We start from the raw sequence: 22,096 nt of genomic DNA on the forward strand, positions 1-22,096 counted from the left end.
GGCCAAAGGGCTCTTTGGTGAGGCAAGCAGTTTTTAAGATATGAAGCAATCTGCCTTTGGATGGTAAAATGAGTCAAAGAAGTTTCTGCTGCTATTTACACATTTATTTTACAAAAAAAATGTAACACAACACAACAAAAAAAACTAAAATGCTCATCCTATGAACATACTGTATACCACTAATCTTCTCTCTCTAATCTACACTACAATCCATATAGTTTTTATAATAAATACCACTACACAGACCTTAGTATGCCCTATCTTATCATGTCTGACCACTATCTGTGGTAACCTTTCATACACATCTAAACAAGTACTCCATGGATATTTTATGAGTTAGTTTAGCATGAGCCTTTTTTTGCTAAATAATGGTTACTAAATCTTGTGAATGGGGTAAAATGTTTAGATCGTTACATTTATTTATTTATTTAGGTTATTTTCAATGAACATACATTTCAAAATATCAAAACCTGTAAACATTGAGCATTCAAACGTTTGGGGTAAGTCAGATTTCTGAATGTTTTGAAAGTAGTCTCTTATGCTCACAAAGGCTTTATTTAATCAAAAATACAGTAAAAAAACAGTAATATGGTGAAAGAAATGGTCAAAATAGCTGTTTTATATTTTAATATATTTTAAAATGTATTCCTATGATGGCAAAGCTGAATTTTCATTTTGTGCTGCTTAATATTTTTGTGTAAACTGTGGTCATTTTTATCAGAATTCTTTGATAAATAGAAAGTTCAGAAGTACAGCATTATCTTTTGTAACATTAGAAATGCCTTTACTGTCACTCTTGGTCAATTTAATGTATCTTTGCTGAATAAAACTATAAATATCTGACCCCAAACTTTTTAATGTTAGTATAATCTATACTGTATATATAGTCCATTTGTGTGAAGTTGGAGGGTTCCAGAGATAGATGACGCATGAACAGTTCGAAAGGTCAGTAGTAAATGGCTTTACTGTGACAATAAAGCACATGATTTTCCCTCTTCTAGGAGACACATTTAAGATGAAAACACAACTGCATTGATTATGACACTAATACTTTGCACATATACAACCAATATCGGTGCACTGGTGTTGCAGATTAACGGCCATTTCCTTAAAAGCAGAACAATTCACCATAAAAAGCACCTCAGCGACCGCTACGGAAAAAAGCTGCATTTCTACACAGCTGAGACACGTACATCACAGATGTTTGAGGAACCCTTGAAGAGTCCCTCTCTCACGGTTCCTCAGTCATATAAACTTGACATAGGAACATTTGAATAAATCATAAAGTTCCAGAGTCTATCTGAAAACATTGTTCATCTGTCTACAGGCAGCCAGGTTTAGTATTTTTTTTCTTTAGTCTTAAAAAGGGGATTGCCTCAATTCAGCTCTTAAAAATAAAATGAAGGTTCTCTCCGGAGGTATTGAATGGTGACTTATAGCCGCAAAGCAGTTCACAGTAATATTAAAAATGGCCAGACACCTCTGGTCATTCACCCTTTTACTCTCCTTGTTTCTATATAGACATTTCTTCCTTATTTGTAGCATTTTAGACACTATGTGCAAAGTCAACTGGCAGAATCCATTTACTGGAAGCCATTTGTCCTGTACAACAGTAACTATAGATAATTACACAGGCTCCAAACTAAAGTTTGGTAAGAAAATCAAAAAAAGTATGCTGTAGTTGCTTTGCAAGTTGTTTCCAAGAGCTCTAGTCCTTCTTTCTACCTCATCCTGACAGTTTTTGGGACCTCCACAGCTTTGTGTTTGGTGGTGGAATTGCTCTCCCCAGCTTCACCTGTCTTTTTAACCACTTTGGGGCTAGACGTGCCTTTCCTGGTGGACTGTGGGCTGGTTCCTTTCTTCTGAAGCTGAGGGCTGGATGAGCCTGTTACGCCCCTCTTGGCCAATAGAGGGCTCTTGGAGGTCTTTATTTTAGGCTGTTGTAGAGATTCCATTGGCTTTAAGGGTCTTAGGCCGAAAAGTCCACAGTAGTAATTACATTGATGTTGAGTAATGAACTGCTCGATTATCTTTGGAGATCCTTTATCTGTGAGGCCTTGATACCTGCAGCAGACATAAAAATATTAGTCTCTGCAAGAAAAAAAAAACTGAAGAAGAAGTGGAAATATCAGAAAAATGGTTAAACAATATAATCTCATAGTAAAATGTACCAACCCTTTAGACTTAGTAACAATTTCAATGCTTGTAATCTTTGAATCGACACCTGAAACACACACAAGTTTATTTTATACTATTGTATTTATATATATTTAGGAATATTTTAAAATGTAGTACTTAGCAACTTACTCAAAAGTACAAGTAAATATCTCTTTACCTTCTAACCGGGTAACCAGGAGGTTTCCATTGGTCCATTGATGGATCCAATGCTGGAAAGTGCAACACTTCTGCTCCACCTCAGAGGTGGCTCTGGCGATCAGTCCTCCTGTGCTGTCCGTCAGACAGTACTTCTCATACACACCATTCAGATCAGTCTCTACTGTAGCATATGGAATTGTATTGGCAGGTCGATACATCAGGTGAAGGGGGATGACTCTGAATTTATTTAGAGAAGCAAAGAAGTCTGAAATTAGATCATTTTGACATAATCTCTTATTTGTAGCCACATACATTGCATAGAAATGTCTTTTAGTCAATATTACTTCATAGACCTACTCTAATGAGAATCCAAAGTTTTCAATCACTCTGGCCTCAGCTGCAAATATTTTGCAGTACTCCCGAACGGTATTTTGGATTTTACAGTCCTGAGGATAAGAAGAAAAAAAAGTAACTCGAAAAATATCTATACTGAAAATCTCTGTGGTAAAAAATGAGCTGCTTTTTTGTCCATACAATTATAATACAAGCTCCAAAAAGACCATAAAAAACAAAAGTATCAAAAAATGGAGGTATGATTGTGTGCTAATGATTGAATATTTCAAATATTCTTCACAATTGAAATATAATCTCACTGGTTTCGCCACATCATGATCAGTCATGTAATGTACAAGATTAAAAAATACACATTTTTAAAACAAGAATTTAGAACTTGACCACCATCGTTCTGACCACTTTCATGATACATCTATGGTCTTTTTTGGAGCTTAGCAGTATAAATAACCACTTTCCCCAATGTTTTCTTTTTATAGTTTTTGCTGTGTCAGTATCAATTGAATATAATGTAAATTGTGATCCACTAAGACTCTAACCTGTTTGGTGATCTCTAGATTTCTCTCAGCCAGGTTGCTCTCCTCCTTGGCCCCATATGCGATGGGATTTCTTACTTTAGTGATGCATGTGCTGCCTGACTCAAAGATAGGGTCCAAACCATAGATGACCTTTGCCCTGCAGGTCTTGTGTACGCATCCTTCTCCAATCTGAACCTCTGCCGTCATGATGCGACCAAAGAATTTATGACCCCAGTAACCCGAGTCTGCCAGGCCTTTGGTGAACATCATTGGTGTCATCTCAATCTCTTCTCCAACTGAGAAGACAGAAATACAGCACAGAAAATCCAATGTAGGTAAACAGCAAAAATCGTGTGTAATTTGTAGCAATGAACACACTCGATTTAGCCCAGAAGTCTTACCTTCTAAATCTTCCCTTAAGAAAAATTCTGCCAGGACTGCCCAAAAAAAGAAACAATGTCAAAGTGAACATAATAAATAATACATTAGCAGATTTCTGTTTATTAATGGACCAATGAGTTATAAATTACTGTCTGCGCTGAGTAAGTAATCTGTGATGTCAGTCCCATATTCATTCTTGATTGAGCAGCCATATACTCCACAGTCTCTGCTGGAAGCCTGGACTATGGCCAGGGCCACTGGACTCTCATCCCCAGCACTGAGAGAGAGGGGAAGAGATGTAAATTAAATGTAATCAAAGGCACTTTACAATTATACAAAATACACTGATATTCTAATAGACTTCTTAAAGTATATTAGAGTAAATTATAGAGTAAAAGCATAGTAAATGAACCAAGCCTAAAAAGTTGAAGAAGTTATTAGTCTTACAGTGGGGCAAAAAAGTATTTAGTCAGCCACCAATTGTGCAAGTTCTCCCACTTAAAAAGATGAGAGAGGCCTGTAATTTTCATCATAGGTATACCTCAACTATGAGAGACAAAATGAGGATATATAGTACATATATACATACTGTACACTTTTTTTACAACCCTATTTTATGCTTTTTTAATGGAAAGTGGCACAAACTTACAGCCACTTGAGGGCAGTGTGTTACAAACACAAGCACAGATGACGCATTTCAGGGTGTATGCGTGCGAGTACGGCGTCATCGTGCTGATACAGCACTGTGAGAAACACATTTAGATTTTAATATCCCCTGATGGTGCAATTGAGCAGTGTTGGGTTACATACTCTCTGACTAGAGCATCACCAGTAACAGCTGTGGTGTTCATGGTGAAATACAAATAAGTGAATGATAAGTCCACAAAGGAGTTAAAGGGGTCATATGATACGATTTAAATTTTTCCTTTCACTTTGGAGTGTTACAAGCTCTTGGTGCATAAAGAAGATCTGTAAAGTTACAAAGACTAAAGTCTCAAATCCAAAGAGATATTCTTTATAAAAGTTAAGAGTCAGCCACACCTACCTAAAACGGCTCGTTCTAACACGCCCCCACATGTCTACCTCACTATGTGGGAAGATTTGCATAACGCCGCCCAAATGTTGTTGTTGCCGCCGCCATGTCGTGAAGGCGCTGTGTGTTTCGTTGTGAAAGCGAAACTACTTTGTTTGGCCTTCCAAAAGAGGACGATATCTGCTTCGTCATGCCTAGAGCTGATCCATGCTGGTTGCTGAGAAAATACAACAACTTTGCACTGTGGATCGCCGGATCGGCTTTCACCGTGGACGAAGCGGAGTCCAGCCCGGGGTCGTCACATGTGGTTGCCGCAAGCCTCCTTCGTCGAATCCACCGGCCGTGCCGTTCTCAAGCCCGCCGCCTCTGCTCATTCTAGCCCTCCGGCACGACTAGAAATCAGTGGTTAAGTTGTATTTACAACACTGTTCCAGAACACTTCAACCCAAACATTCAGAGGTGTGCAGCACATTTTATGGAGGACTGTTTACTGATCCTGGTAGAGTAGACTACAACACCGGCTGTTCTGACTCACAGATTGTAAGTTTTTTATATTTAAAGAGTTTTTACATTTTATATTTTTTATATTTAAAGCGAGTTTTTTGAGCAGTGTAGAGTAGGGCTTGTTGTTTATCATTTCTCCGATCACAAATGCAGACATGGTTTTATGTTTATGTGGTGCGATGCAACGCGTAAAAAAAAAACGATATAAGTCATTATAATCCATAATTATGTCCCCACTGGATGCTCATATCGCACTGGATAGCTGGCCAATCTTACTTTTCAGACCGATGAGCTTTGTAAAAATCGACGCGTTTCAGAAAGGCGGGGCATAGAGGAGAAACAATAATGTACAGTATGTGGAAAATAATGTGTTTTTTTAACCTTAAACCGCATAAACACATTTCATTACACCAAATACACAAAACAATGTTCTTTTTAGCAACATCATATGACCCCTTTAACAATATTGCAAACTTTTCAGGTTTACAGCATTAAAACACCTCTTGGGGTATAATAAGCAGTAAAATATGCACACTATCATAGCGAAATATTTGTTATATGTCAACATTTCAGGCATTTGTTCAAATATGTAGAAAAATGCCTGTAAGGTACTGTATCAGAATCAGAATCAGAAGAGCTTTATTACCAAGTATGTTTACACACACAAGGAATTTGACTTGACGACAGGAGCTTCCAGTGTAGAAGAAAGTACAAACATAGTGCAGACATACATAGGAATAACACAGTAGGAATGTAATATAACACTAATATAATAAAAAAAGAAAAATTGAATAATGTACTATATACAGAAATAGAAGTATAGGAAAAAATTTAATTGTTTAGATAAATGTACAGATATGTTTATTAGTGTGCAGATATGTTATTTACAAAGTGTGCAGTTTAATATAAATATAACTATGTTAGTTGTGATGGACGATGTATAATTATGAAAGATTAATTGTTCAGACTGAATATAGCCTGTGGGAAAAAACTGTTTTTGTGCCTGGCTGTTCTGGTATGATGGTATCAATATGGTATCAATAAACTTTTCCAAGTTGTGTTGGTCTTTTTATGTTTTCCCATAGATTTACTGCATTCGAATTTTTCTATCAACAGTAACTTTTAACCTGTAATCTCACTGTTGTTTTAAGCTTGGTTTAGGTTTTTTGGCTGTCTTGAAAGATTACAGGGGAATTTACCATCTTTCCGTCTCCACTATTTCCTCTTCGTCTCTGTACCACTTGATGATGGAGTCACTAAGAATGTTAAAAAACTGGCACCACAGCTTCAAGTGGCCTGAGGCATCTGAGAAGGGCTCACCCCTAATCTTGCGGATAACCTGAGGAGCTGAATGGAAAGAGGATCAGGGGTAACTTGACAGAGGCAACAAGGTAAAGATATGTAGTGTTTACTCTTCCCCCATATCAGACATCCCCCTAGGTCTTCGTGTCACCATGATAATGTCTGAACAGTGCAAAATTAGAACACTTGCTTAGAAAGAAGGAGAATAACTAGAATGAAGTTAGGCCTTCATTCTAGCTATTCTCCTTCTTTCTAAGCAAGTGTTCTAATTTTGCACTGTTCAGACATACAAACCAATGTCATGCATACAGATATATACAAATATTTTAACGGCTTATGTTGGTACCAAACTTTAGTGGTATAAAAAATTGGGGGCTTGTCTGTGATCTGACCAGCTAACAGAATTGTTATTTAATTCTTGTGCAGTTTTGACAACCATTTTTTAATAGATATGAAAGATTTCAATAGGTTCCTGCTGGAAAAACTTCAATCAACAGCAATCAACCAGTATAAAAATACATACGTGTTACCTTTGAAGGGGTCCAGCTTCTCCTTTTCTGCTGGTTTGCTTTCTGTCTTTGTGCTGTCTATAACCTCTGCCATCTCCTCCTTAGGCTTCGGCACGTCCAGCGAGGCCTTGCGTCGGGCCATCAATGGCGAACGTCTTTCTGTGGGTGGTGTTTGCTGCCCACTTTGAAGTTGCAGGAAAGCCGCCCTGCGAGCCTGACTGGGCGACATATACGGACTATCCCTCTTACCCTGCGTGTCAGATCCCTCATCCTCAGACTTGGTTTTGGCAAGGTAGATTTTGCGGCGAGCACCAGAAGCCAGCTCCTCGGGGGTGGCTGAGGGTATTAGGGTGAGACTGTCTCGTCGCTTCATCTTTGGGCTACTCTCACATGACAGAGTGGATGTGGGTGTACTTCCACCACTCTCTTCCCCTTTCTTCTCACTTCCATCCACTGATGCAGCTGAGATGGACCCCTGATTCTCTAAGTTTGGGTTATTCTTTGCAATTAGCCTTCGCAAACTGGCAGGACTTAGTGGAGGGAGTGTAGGTCCCACAGGGGTTGTTAGGCTAAGTTTCTCTATGGAAGGTTTGTCTTTTTGAAGCCTGTCAGATCCAGATTCTAACTTTGTGCCATTCAGCTGGGGAACCTTATCTGGGTCTTGGTTAGTAATACCAGGCAGAGTTTTTGTAGACATATCAGGACTCAGCTGGGACATGAGCTGCTCTTTTGGTTTCTCAGAATTAGCAACTGGACCATGTTGATTGCTTTCACTTTTTAGCATAGTAACTGAAGTCTCCGAGTCATCTTTTTTGCTATCGGTGTGCCTTTCTGCATTTGTGACAGAAATGGGAGGAATATCTTGTGAGATTACTATGCCAGGAAGCGAGGGGTGGCTTAGAACAAGAGTTTGCTCTTGTTCAAGAGTGGTTGTGTTGTCATCAGCACATGCTATGTTGATTATAGGGATATTACTGTCATCTTCCCTGCCCCGCCCAGTGTTGATACTTCCTTGTTCTTTTCCACCTCTCACTCTTGCTTCTAGATTTTGTGTTCTCTCCACAGAAGGGGATGATTGAGTGTTCCTTGCCACACCCAAAAGATCTGGAATAACTAAGGTGCTGTTGGAGGTTGATTCACCTGATGCTCTAGTGGCATCATCCATTTGTCTTTCCTTTTCTTGAAATATCTGTGCCACCTCTTGTGTTAAAGGTTGCATGACTCTCTCAGGCTCTAATTTCAGAATTTCACTTCTAGGTGCAATAACAGGTTCTTCACGTTTTACTCTTTCTGGCAATGTGACCTTGATTTCTGGGATGAGTGGCGTAGATCTCTTTTTTGCCACATTCTTGATGACGGTTTCTCTTGTGTCAGGGAGTATTATGATTGGTTGGACTGCTGGTTGGTCCTTCTCGGTCAAACGTCTCTCAGCTTGTGCTTTTGTAAGGAGTTTTGGTTTATTTACTTTGTATGGCCTCGGTTGAGTTTCTATAACCTCAGTTTCACCTCGTCTTGGACTTTTGGGGATCTCCATCTCTGGAATTACAACAGATGCTTCTGTCTCTGGAACAACATTATTGTTTCTCTTAACATCATCTTTCTTTGGTTGACTGGAATCATCCTTTAGTTTTTCAGCATTAACATGGTCTTTTTCTTCTGTGCTTTCCTCAATCTTTTCTTCACCACTATGTTTTCCCTTTTCTTCAGCACTCCTACCCTGACTTGGAATGCTTTTATTATGCTCCATATTAAAATCATTCACTTTAGCAGAGTCAGCTGCAACTTCTTTATTCTCTGTGAAACTAACATTTAGTGCTGGCATTGATCTTTCATCTGGTTTAAAATCAATTTCCATTGCACTCTCAGACACAAGAGCAACAGAATCCCCTTCTTGAATTAGCCCCAATGCTGGTGACAATGAATTCTGATCATTCATTTCATATTCTCTTTCATTCACTACAACTACAGGAAGAACTGACTCTTTTATGAAAAAATCACTCACCGACTCATTTTTTCCTGCAGTGTAAGATTTCCCTTCTAGTGCATCATTCATCTCCTCTTTATTTTTCCCTGTCAAGGAACCTCCCTCTAGCGTTTTCATAACACTTTCCTCCTCCAAATTAGGAATTACTTTCTCGTTTGGCTCTTTGCTCTCTTCTACTCTCAGCTCCGCTGACTGGGACTCGTTGTGCACTTTGGTAGGGACAAAGTTGGCAAGCTGTGAAAACTGAGACTCTGGCTGGCTCTCACAACACTGCGTGCTTTCCAGGTCTGCCATGATGAGGTCTGTCAGGGGGGCATCTGAGCCCCTCTGTTCCTCTAAAATATGCATTTCCTCAGCATCTCGCATGACCTCATCTGCAGGATAGGTAAATTCCAGCCTTTCAGTCTCGAATGGAGGATTGGCCAAGCCCACAGAGCCAGGAACATCAGTGTCACTAGGTTTAGTACGGTCACCTGTAGCCTTAAGACATAAACAGTTGCTTGTTAAATAACTTGTGGCTTCACAACACTGAATCCACTGCACAGATTGTACAGTTTTAGATTGTCCTCTTGGCATGCACTGGATCTTAATGTTTATAGAATAGGATATTAATTATGGGATATTAATAAAAAAGTACAAAAAGTGTAATTAATCACTTTTATACTTGGATTGATTTGCTCCTAGGATCATAAAATCAATAACTGAGGCAGAAGTTTTTATAAAAGCTTAGAATTTTGATCATTGATGTATAGTTTTATACACCATTGATGTATAGTACAGTCATGTTTACGATAAAAATGTTGTATTTATTGAATAAGCATACACCTTAACTATATTTTTGTCATTTGGTTTGTTTACTTGTTTTTGAAGCTGTTATATTTGAAACTATATACAAATTTGTACACTCAGACTACCAATCTTGTGCAACTTTCCATGTATGTAGAAGGAAAACAACATAATATTTATGAACTGTCAGGACAACTTGATAACACCCCTGTATGACAAGTGGCATATGATATAACTAACACCACAGAAATCACATTAGTAAAACTCTTAATATTACTGAAGTTTAAGTTACTGATCAGTATACACCTAATGCCAATGTTTTTAATTTTCTAATAAAATGGGTAACATTCTAGCTTAGGAAAAAATTTTGATTTTGCTACAATTCTTTGTTTCATTGTGGAAAGTGATATGTACTATAGTGACGTGAATTGTTTACAATATTTTGAATATTGTCATTTCATGACAACTATATATATAGTTATAACTGTATAAATAACTTTAAACTATATATATATATATATATGTCACTTTCACTTCACTTTTATAACCATATCACATTGTATATTACATATTACAACATAAGTTTACAGTGTTATCAATGTATATCAGTTTACAATGATATAATGTTACGATTATTGAAACATCTAATTGTAAAAAAAAATGAAAATGGAGTTGCATTTCAGTAGTGACAGAAGTAGCTTTCACATTTATAGACCGTTCCTACGACAGCTTTCTTCTAACAGAAGTTCCTCTGTTGTGATTCAACACGCAGAGTTCAGATGAATGTGCAGGGTTCCTCTAACTGACACACCACAACAACTACCATTAACTTCCCACGAGATGCTAGGGTGGTTGCACTTCCACATTACATAGGAAATAAAACAGCTGAATGTGTTACATGCCAGGTGCAACGCTGTCACATGTTTGTCCTGTCTGAGACTGAGCACATGTAATTCAATTAAAGGTGACATTCACCCTGTTGGCTAACAAACATGAATTCATTACTAGCATTTAGCCGAGTCTGGTTTTAAGCAATGATGCAATCACTGTGGTTCCACATGCCTTTCTAACAGCCTCATTTCTCTCTAATCTTCAGCCATGGCATTTTAAAAATCATGTGAGGGCTAACAGAACCTCTGCCATGTGCACATTCTTGCCAAGAAAGAAGCTCAACTACTGTCTACAGTTGCATGCACAGTAAGTAAACATGTTTGTAATAAAATCTAAAACCAAAATGAATAATAGGGCATCTTGGGCACTTAGTCATCCATTATACATAGAGAGACAAAGTTTTTACATGCAAGTGGAACATTTTCAGTAAGGGTGAATTGTCAGCTGACTTTGGTTTCTCTGACATAATGTATACAAGTTTAGCAGTCAGTAAACTCTCTTTGTATGCCATGGCTTCTCTCAGCACAGATTAGAAACAGGTTTATTTTAAGACACGGGAACCAAAGAATCTTGAAAATGTGAAGAGGTTTTGTCTTCTTGTCCAGCAACTGTCCTTCACCATGTCCTGACCTGCACTATCATTAAAACACGTCCATTTAAAGTCAACACAATTATGACAATGGATGGAAAATCCCATTTCAGGTTGAATACTAGTTGGTCCCAATGAGTAATAATAATAATAATAATAATAATAATGGTCTGCTGACGCATGAAAACACATTCTCTAACTATTCTAGATAAGCTAAAAATCCAGCTAGTCTGACTCATGCTCACTCTGCGCATTACTGATTGCCTTTTTAAAGGGCCAGTGGCCCTAATTCAAAGTCCTGGGAGAGAGCCGTAAATAAGATAAAAGCAGAGCACAGAAGCTGTGGTGTTGTAAAAAATTATTATTATTATTTTTTTAAAGAAACTAATACTTTTAATAAGCAAGGTTTAATATGCATGTCACACTGACCGGAAATAATTATATATAATAAATATAATATAAATTTTTAATACTGTAATAATATTTCATATTATCAAATAAATGCAGCACTGGTGAGCATGAGAGACTTTCAAAAACATAAAAAAATCTTTTGAATCTTTTCAATTGTAGTCTTAATACAGTGGAGTCCAAAATTTTCAAAAACATTGAAAATGTAAATGTAGAATTTAAGTTGTGTAAACAAAAACATCATGGTACACACACACACACACACACAAAGATTTTTCTTAAACTGTTATGCTTATAATATAATATTGAACAATACTGTAATTAAAATTGTATTTAATTAGAAAAAAATACAAAATAGAAACATTTTAAGTGCTCTCAGACTTTATACCCTGCTTTATTTGTGTACTGCATCCCAAACACTGTGATTGCAGTTTTGTCAAGAAAATAGTCTATAAGAACAATGCTGACACTTTCAATCCTTACATGAAAAGTCAAAGACCAAATAATCTCAAAGCTGCCTACTGTGTTCTCTTGGGTATAGTTAGTGTCATCATCTTGGCTATGGACTGGTGTAATTAAACTCAAGTCATGTCGCTCAAATGTACTCTCTATAAATAACTGCCATGTGCTGTGGTGCAGGAAGCCCTGCACTACAGTTGGACAAAACCGACAGGTTGTAAAGTGAGAGGTGTGATGAACTCACCTTGAGAAGCAGAGATTGATCAATCTGCTGGACTTCCTCTGGACTACTCTCATCCTTTGGTATCTCATTCTCCCCTACAGAAAGTCTAAGTGTTGCTCCAATGCTCCCAACATGCTCTCTTTCAGGGGCGGGAGACACATCCTCAAGTTTGTTTGCATGAAATTCAGAAATATGTTCAGCTGAATTGGAGTTTAATGTATCATTAAAGACGATTGAGTCTTGTGTTTGTGGTAAAGGCTTTGTTTTTACTTCCAAATCCACCATTTGAGATGATTCCTGCACCAGCTTTGGTGCCTTAAGCTCAGAGGCCTTACTGTAGACCAAAGACATTTGAGGAGGTGTTTGTGAATGAGGGAGGTGTTGTGGAATTTCTTTTTCTATGATAACTTCACTAGTTCTCTTTGTGGTTTCTGTTGTCTCTGACTTCTTGCTTTTGCCAAAGAATATGTCCTTTAGGGAGTGAAAAACTGAGGTTAGAGCTGACTTGTGTTGAGGTTCTGGCTCTTTGTGTGATGCAGCTTTGGTTGAAGGCCCAGATGTAGCTCTTTGTTCTTGTTCTGTTTGCCTAATTTTCTCTCGTTCTCTCTCTTTGGATCTCTGTCGTTCTTTCTCCCGCTCAATTTCTTGTGATCGTTTCCTCTCCCCTTCTTTTAATCTTTCCCTTTCCATCTCCAGCTCTCGTTCTTTTTCTTGGACAGGTCTAACATCGACCTCCATGATCTCCTGTGACTTTGCAGAACTCTGATGTTCCTCAGCAGCTTGTGACTGCACAGACTCAGCTAAGTATTTTGCCAGGCTCTTTCCTTCATTAGAATCCTCTTGTTTTCTGTTGCTCTGGGTGGGTTTAATAACACCCACCTCATCAAATCCATTGGTAATACGCATCTTCTTTTCACCCACTTTCTCTTTGGCAGACTGCTTTGTGGCGACCACCTCCATTGGATCGCAGATACGGTTGAGTTTCTCATTACCGTTTTCCATTTTCATCTCTGTTATTCCTACAGAAGCCTGTACCGTGATATTATCAGACTTATCATCTATGATTGCAGGCTGCTCTTCATCTGTTCCTTGGGAGGTCACGTTCTCCTCTCCATCCTGGGTTGTGGGAGAAGAGCTCAGGGTGTCGTTCCCAGCAGGAATCCTACGCTTCCTTAGTAAGCGTTCCTGGTTAATCACATTTAATTGTTCCTTCTGCATGTTCTCCTTACCCCGATGTCGACTCTCTTCCAGCTCTCGTCGCTTGTTCTCAGCCTTCTGTTTCAGTTTGGTGAAGAACCTTTGGTGGATCAGATACTCACTCATGGTGCCCACCTCTAGCACCCCAGAACAAGAGACGATGCCCTTACTGTTCCTCGCTGAGGCCTGATAAATGGCTGCATCATCTTCTGTACAGCTGCCAAATGAAGAAAAGTAGTTAATAGTCATTGTGTAAACAATAAAAGCATTGATTTGGATGTGAATGTATGAAATGTATTGTAGAATAAGCAGTCAGGTCATACTTGTAGATGTGGAGTGTGTGAATTTTTCCATTGCGAAATATTTCATATTTGGGAAGACCACAATATCGATCTAACTCCATGTCATCTTTGTACCAGGTCAACTCAGGAGCTGGGTAACCTGGTAAAAATGTGTAATGGTGTTATAATATTGAACATAAATTCAACCTAGAAAATCATAATTGTACATTTTGGGGAAAAAAAACATACACACAGATTTTACACACCAAATATGATTATTTGTTGTGTATTTTTTACAATACTGAAATGTTATAGAACATATGGACAATACAAATGCCATAAAATACAGTTTAAAATGGTATTTTCATAATCATAAAGCAACTTACCTGTGACCACACAAGAGAACTTGACATTGCATGATTCTGACACTGCCTTCGATTTTATGGTGGTCTCAAAACATGGCTGGGTCTCTTCAGTCAACTGAGCCATGACTGTACATAATGTACTCCTGGAAATGGCCAATAAAAAATTGTCAACTCATTAATCCCCATTTCAGGAAAGCTAGTATATATTATATAAAATGAATCCAAACATTATTATATAAATCAATAAATTAATAAGCTGAAGCAACAGTTTGCATAGACACGAAAGTGTCACCAAATTATAATTATTGGTGTCATCGGGAGGAAAGGCTGCAAGGTATTAACAGGGTGAGAGGATATTCTTTTAGCCTTTTAATATTAACATGTAAAAGTTTGTTTTGGTATCATTTATAGTGTACTTTTTCATGTACAATATACAGTGGTTATTTGGGTGGGTCACAGTATTGATCACGTTGCAATCAAATGCAATTGGCTTTAATTTGGTATTTCTGAAATTGTAAAACAACGAACCAAAGCAAAAGGGCATTTTGGTGAATAGAAATTGTTATTTGAAGTGTAGTTAGTTTTGGATTGACCTTTTGGGAAGCTTTTATTACCTCGACGGCCTGTAGTTTGAATACCTGTGAGTTGAAAAGCTATTTAGAAATGAAGCAAATCAAAGGGACACTCATCAGACAAGAACATCTAAACTAGGGACTAGTCAGTGTGTGACCCTGATTTTAATCACAGCCAGGAGCATCTGTAATACATCATACAGTAAACGCTGTTGCTTATGCGGAGAATGTTGTGGTCTCTCTTGGCATAACCGTAGTTGAGCCAATACAATACAACCAATATGGGAACCACAGTTAGATCAGCATTTCAGCAGCAACAAAAAACATTAAAACTGATGAAAAGTGGATTTGTGATTGTATTTAAGTTGATGTGTGCTAAAATGGGATCTCATTTGATAAAATAAAGTATCAGAATAGGAGAATAGGGGATTTTTTCCACATAAAAACCAATGATCATGTTCTAACCAAAGACAGTTTTTAAAATCAAATTATATACCATTAATATTCCATATAATTTATATACATTTTTGATTATATTTATTTCACAAATATCGGTGATTAGTAAAATACTGTAGTTATGTATTCCAAAATATTTATTCAAAACACAATTCATTTCTAGACATAATAACCATCATAAACCTCAAAATCAACATCCAAACTGGAGGTTTGGATAACTCTGACACAAGCAGACATGCTTTACACCATCAAGCAAGGCAGAAAAACACAATAAATAAATTTTGTACCTATTTTCAGGCCTAATGTTGGAGAGGTAGTTGCGGCTCTCTGACCTTCCGCTTGCCGATGAAACATCCTCCCCATTTTGGCTTCCCGATCTCCCATTTCCAGAGTAAGAGCGGGTCATGGGCCTCCTGGATGTCATTGTCCAAAAGAAATAACTTCAACAGTCCAAAAAACCCACCAGTCTCTTTAAGTGGGGTTTCAGTGTTTCTGCAGAATAAAATTCAGGTCGGTCTCCAGGCGATTGGAACCAAAATGTAAAGTTCCACTTCGTAGCTATTTGGAGAACTACAGAAAAGCAAAAAAAAATACAAATCAATCAAACTAAGAAACACAAACACTGAAAGTAATAACAATATTAATAATATGTAACCGAAATTTTAAAATATAGTTTAAACAGAACCATTCTGTTTTGAGGGCAGCTAGTCTCAACAAGCAAACCATTTGAACAGAGAAGTTATAAATAGGAACTGCCGTCTGCTGATTTCAATTTGGTCAAATGCACTAATTTGTATTTGATTTCAAACCAACACATATAGTTTGAACTTTGAATTGCTTGACAAAACAGCACAACACTTAAAGAACTCACCATTAGTGTGTTTCTTTGTCTGTTCTTTGGAGCCTGCTGTCCCAGTAGCACTAGAATTGTCAGTCACAGCAGAGCATGTGAGTTGCCAACAGGACCCTATTTATAGCAGGCCTACAAATAGGCGCAAGAGCACATCACACTTTCCACAACTAGCCATTGCTCTGAAGCCACTTGAAAGAAGCGTCCAAGAAAAAGACAGCAAAAACTTCCAAACGCAGGTTAAAATAAAAAATATCTCCTGCTTTAATCATTCCTTCTCTGCCTGTCTGATATACAGTGGGTACGGAAAGTATTCAGACCCCCTTACATTTTTCACTCTTTGTTATATTGCAACCATTTGCTAAAATAATTTAAGTAAATTTTTTTTGCTCATTAATGTACACACAGCACCCCATATTGACAGAAAAACACAGAATTGTTGACATTTTTGCAGATTTATTAAAAAAGAAAAACTGAAATATCACATGGTCCTAAGTATTCAGACCCTTTGCTCTGTATTTAGTAGAAGCACCCTTTTGATAACGCACATAGAAATGGTCCACTGTGTGTAGAAATTTAGCCAAATGCATCTAGTACGTGGTATGGAGAAAGTGATCTGATGCAAGTGGCCCTTTGATGACAGCTCTCCGGACAAGCTCAAAGCATGGCCCAGGTTTAATTAGAACAGCCCCCTCTATGTCACTCTGTCTGTACACCCTCCCCATAACAATCAACAACCTTTCTCACCGGTCATGTGTCATTGCATCATTTTCCAATCATAAAAGGGCTCTGATTACATGCTGTCAAGCAACCACTCTCACAAACATACCGTGCATCTTTCAAACAAGAGATGAAACACATGCTTACAAATAAAAATAACAGAGATGTAAACTTAAGTGTAACACTCGGACTCAAGTCACACGTAAGTAGCAAGTCATTAAATAAAAAATTAATATAGAATTATTATCGTTTAATAAGATTTAAGAATTGCAGAATACGATTTTAAATGCAATGATAAAGTGCTGAGAACACATAGAAACAGAATATAAAGCAAATCTTTTACAATTGTAAGTGTATCTGTGATGTTATAAAGGGTAAAGCCAGTATATTGCATCACAATAATCAACTATATCATAATTTTTTTTCATTGCTGACACTAAGGCAATACAAAAACTAAAAGGGGATCCAAAGAACAGAGCAGAACTGCAAACAAACAAGAAACAGACAAACAAACAAACAAGCAAACAAATAAATAGTGTGCCATTCAGTCTCAAGTCACACTTAATTTACAAAAAAATTACTTGGGAATCGACTTGAATTGTCTTGAGTTGGATGCCAAATTAGAAGTAGTATAAATAATAATAATAATAATTTTTATTATTATAATATTATTTAATAAGATTGCATTGCAAACCATTTATATGGCATTTGTATTTTTATATCACTTTTAAAAGCAAAAGTGCTGAGAGCACGGAGACGAGAAATAAAATAAATAAATAAATACCGAATATTATACATTCTTTTTGAAAAACAAATTTGAAACTTTGAAAAATTATATATATATACAGTATATATATATATATTATAATAAAAATTATATACATTTATGAATATAACATTTACCTAAAATAGAAATATTATTTAATATAAACTGGTTATGCTATTTCTAGTAAACTCATATAGGCTACCTACCAATAATCAATCATCTTTCCAGCTCAGGATTGTTAGTTGCTTTCAATATGACGTCAGCCTGTCATTAACCTGTAAAATATTAAAAATATTTTCAGTCTACTGTACCTGCTGCAGTGTGCAGATGTCGAGGGCGCATCTACACTGAGCACAGCGGTAGTGGGAGGGCCAGTCTGTCATTATTACGGGAAACCATTCATTTTTCAGCCAAACTCTATCGCAGCATGTTGAATATCCAGACGTCGATACAGCTTGAGGCTCTGTGTATGTCTGCATGACGGGTTTTAGGAAGTGAGTGTGATATAAGTCGCAGTCAGCCGGCATTCACAGCATACAGCAATGAGCACTAGGACAGGTGAGTGTAACACCCCTCTACATCTACTGTATACTGCAAGCGAACGACGCCACAAACCGGGACTGGTTAACACACAAGGAAGTTGTTAAAAAGCAACTGTTTAGACTGTTAAAAAGTGACTGTAAGGGTTTGAGCCAAAAATTCTAACTCATATTAAATTAGAGTAATTTTGTAAATTCTTTCCTCCAAACAAAAATTTCCATATCATATATTTTTTTTCTGTAGCTGCTGTGTAAACAAGTGAACGCCATAAAACCACACTGACGTACATTCAGACAAAAACGTTTAAACTTGTGCTTACATAGTTATAAAAATATAACTTGGTCCAAATAGTTTTAAGTGTTACAGTTTATACAATTATTAATTACGGTATCTGTTTGCCAAATAATGGGATCATGTTTTCACAAAAGGTCAAAAAGTCATTTGTTTTTAGAACTGTAATTTTTTCTTAGGCTAAATGGTTCATTCCTTATATTTTACATATTGGAGAATTGCTTTATAATCCGTAAAATTCATAAGCTGATATAACTGCTAATGCATTATGGTATTTTATTGTATTGAAGTGGTGTGACATTTTAAAGAATGGTATTTTTAAGTCCTCAGACTGAGAAATCTGAAATGACAATTAAAGCATAAATGTGACCCTGGAGCACAAAACCAGTCTTAAGTCGCTGGGATATATTTGTAGCAATAGCCAAAAATACATTGTATGGGTCAAAATTATAGAATTTTTTTAATGCCAAAAATCATTAGGATATTAAGTAAAGATCATGTTCCATGAAGATATTTTGTAAATTTCCTACCGTAAATATATCAAAACTTAATTTTTGATTAGTAACATGCATTGCTAAGGACTTCATTTGGACGACTTTAAAGGCGATTTTCTCAATATTTTGATTTTTTTTGCACTCTCAGATTCCAGATTTTCAAATAGTTGTATCTCGACCAAATGTCCTATCCTAACAAACCATACATCAATGGAAAGCTTATTTATTCAACTTTCAGATGATGTATAAATCTCAATTTTGAAAAATTGACACTTAAGACTGGTTTTGTGGTCCAGGGTCACAAATAGGAATATTTAAATAAACCTATGAAAGAGACTTCTCATTTCCCTGCAAAGAGTTGTAAAAATGGGTACATTTTTATTTTAGGATAAACAAGATATTATGAACCCAGTCATTTCAAATTTGCTGTCACTTTTCTCTTGAGTACTACTTTGGCATGAAATGACTGTACAAACACTGTTGAAATCATGATAGATTTGCTTCTTTTAATAATTAATCATTGGACACTATCTGTGCTAACTGTTCCAAACTCTGGATTGCTTAACTTTTCTCCAAGTATCTTTGTTTTGATTCTGAATGCCACTTTTTTTGTTATGTTATGCCACTATTCATACTTCTGTTTTCTTTTTACACAGGTGGTAAAATTCTGAAATGACTGACTACCTTAACAGTGCAGCCCTATTGCGGTTTAGGCCCTTACACACTTAAGAGTAGCGCCGACAGTCATGAGAACTGGTATAATATACCTATCCTTATGCGTTTTTTCCCCTTTAGAAATGTCTACTTCTATATATGAAGAGTTTATTTGCAAAAACAGATAACTCAGTTTTTATTAAAGGGGTCATATGATGCGATTTCATGTTTTCCTTTCTCTTTGGTGTGTTACAAGTAGGGATGCACGATATATCGGCCACCATATTGGTATCGGCCCATATCGGCTCATTTTTTCTGTTATCGGTATCGGCCTGATAAGAAAATTTGGCCGATATCTTAAAGCCGATAAATAATGCATTATTTCCTTCAGAGACACTTCAGATGCGCGCTGTTCGTTTGCAGCCTTTTGTGCAATTGTACATTGTAATATTGTGTTTATTTGATGTATATCTGATTTATCTCATAGAATGCGTTTGGTTAAGTTAAAAGAGCGCTTCAGTTTACCGGTGATCATCTTTAGCTCAGCACACGCAGCTCAAACAGCAGTGCACAACATTAATAACTATGATTGGGAATGTCGTGTATATAACATTCTAATGAGAACATTATTATAATAAAACGTTGTGCATTCTTTGGGTTTAGTTGCTGTGTTTCAGCGCGTTGTTATGGGAAGAGCGCATCCACAACAGGATCACACATTCTGACTATAGCATGCAATAACTGCGTCATTTTGTACATATATAAGTTGTAATATTATGTTTATGTTGTATTAATATTAATCTCAGGATGCATTTCCTTGAGTTAAATAAGCTGCCAGCAAAACGCTTCAGTTTACCGTGTTCATTCAGCTCTTCAGCTTCAGCTTGAGCTGCAGCTCAATGGCTGCTATTTAAAACAGTGGTATTAATTTGTTACTTTTTCAAAATCATTGATATATTATTAATAACAACAACCACTTGTATTTTTCTCTTATTATTTTCATCAACAATATGGTTTAGTAATTAAAATCATTTAATTATTGTCCGTGCAGAGGCTATTCCGTTTTATTGATCTATGGCGCATTCATTTTGATTCTTTACACGTGTAATGATGTCCAGTGACTTGTTTGCATTATTTATGCATTATTTTATTTATTTGTAAGACTTTTTTATGACTAAATTTGGTAATGGGAGAGTAAACATATTTTTAAAACGTACACCGTTCAAACTAGGCTGCTTATGTTGAAGTGTTTGGGATGTGGCTTTTAATGATGAGACCTTTTTTGTAATCAGGCTCTCAAAAAGTATATAACAATTTGGATATAGATTTATCGGCCAACATATCGGTTATCGGCTTTCAAAAATAAAGAATAATCGGTTATCGGTATCGGCCAAAATTTTCATATCGGTGCATCCCTAGTTACAAGCTGTTCGTGCATAGATAAGATCCCTAAAGTTGCAAAAGATTCAAGTCTCAAACCCAAAGAGATATTCTTTATAAAAGTTAAGACTCGTCCACACCCTCCTTAAATGCCTCGTTCTAACACGCCCCCACATGTCTACGTCACTGTGTGGGAAGATTTGCATAACGCCGCCCAAATGTTCACGCAAAGAAAGAAGGCGTAACTTTGATTCTCGCTGTAGTATTGTTGCTGCCGCCACCGCCATGTCGTGGAGACGCTGTGTGTTTCAGTGTGAAAGCAAAAATACTTGGTTTGGCCTTCCAAAAGAGGACACAACTAGAAATCAGTGGTTAAGTTGTATTTACAACACTGTTCCAGAACAGTTCAACCCAAATATTCAGATGTGTGCAGCGCATTTTATGGAGGACTGTTTCCTGATCCTGGGAGAATAGACTACAATGCGTCTGTGCACAAAGTCTGTTTCTATAAAGTGGGGCAGTTCCAACTTTTGCAAGGACAGCTTCTGACTCACAGCCTGTAAGTACATTTTCATATTAAAAGAATTTGCCACTGACGATTCAAACGCGAGTTTTGTGCCACTGCACAAACGTAGCGCTAGAGTAGCGCTTGTTGTTTGTCGTTTCTCCGATCACATGGTTTTATGTTTACACGATGGTCATTCATACAGAATATGTTTATTTTTTTCTGGAATTGTTGATCTTAATTAGCATCTCTGCCACATCATTTATTTTAATTTTCATGTTTATTTAAACATTAAAATATATTTTTTGCAAATTGGTAATCTTTTTTAATCTTAATATTACTTTACTATTTTAAAATAGTTAAAGAAATAGTTCACTCTTAAATGAAAATTTGCTAAAAAATTACCCCCGGGCCATCCAAGATGTAGATGAGTTTGTTTCTTCATCGGAACAGATTTGGAGAAATTTAGCATTACATTACTTGCTCACCAATGGATCTTGTATTAAATTTGACAATCCCTTCTCACTTTGTTTGCCATCATGATTCAATTTAACTTGCACATTAGATCTCCTTAGCAACTTGCTTTGTGATGAAAAGCAATTTGATGAAAAAATTAGTAAAGGAAACTATCCAGTCTTTTGCTCTGGGCCATGAATTCTTTGTGCTCAGTGTAGTCCCAGTCTAGTTTCAAATTACTGGTACTTTCCACAATTTGTAGGAGTTAAGAACAATCAGGAACTGAACTTGTATTTTGGGTCTAAACAGATCCTT

At 36.8% G+C, this 22,096-nt stretch overlaps 1 protein-coding gene across 1 annotated transcript; it reads right to left on the minus strand.

Moving 5' to 3' along the window:
- Nucleotides 1–822: 822 nt before the first annotated feature.
- On the minus strand, nucleotides 823–16,150 carry LOC107567891 (alpha-protein kinase 3-like). Its single transcript, XM_016253669.1, has 14 exons — nucleotides 15,997–16,150; nucleotides 15,413–15,695; nucleotides 14,119–14,240; nucleotides 13,775–13,892; nucleotides 12,276–13,668; nucleotides 6,936–9,378; nucleotides 6,303–6,450; nucleotides 3,716–3,843; nucleotides 3,587–3,622; nucleotides 3,207–3,481; nucleotides 2,674–2,762; nucleotides 2,336–2,553; nucleotides 2,176–2,224; nucleotides 823–2,064 (listed from the first exon to the last, which is right to left on the minus strand). The coding sequence occupies exons 2-14, from the start codon at nucleotides 15,547–15,549 to the stop codon at nucleotides 1,722–1,724; spliced, it is 5,499 nt and encodes a 1,832-aa protein (XP_016109155.1). The 5' UTR covers nucleotides 15,550–15,695; nucleotides 15,997–16,150; the 3' UTR covers nucleotides 823–1,721.
- Between the last annotated feature and the right edge of the window lie 5,946 nt (nucleotides 16,151–22,096).

The sequence above is a fragment of the Sinocyclocheilus grahami genome, unplaced genomic scaffold (genome assembly GCF_001515645.1).
Source record: "Sinocyclocheilus grahami isolate Dianchi unplaced genomic scaffold, SAMN03320097.WGS_v1.1 scaffold1194.1, whole genome shotgun sequence".
In the NCBI taxonomy this organism is placed as follows: domain Eukaryota; kingdom Metazoa; phylum Chordata; class Actinopteri; order Cypriniformes; family Cyprinidae; genus Sinocyclocheilus; species Sinocyclocheilus grahami.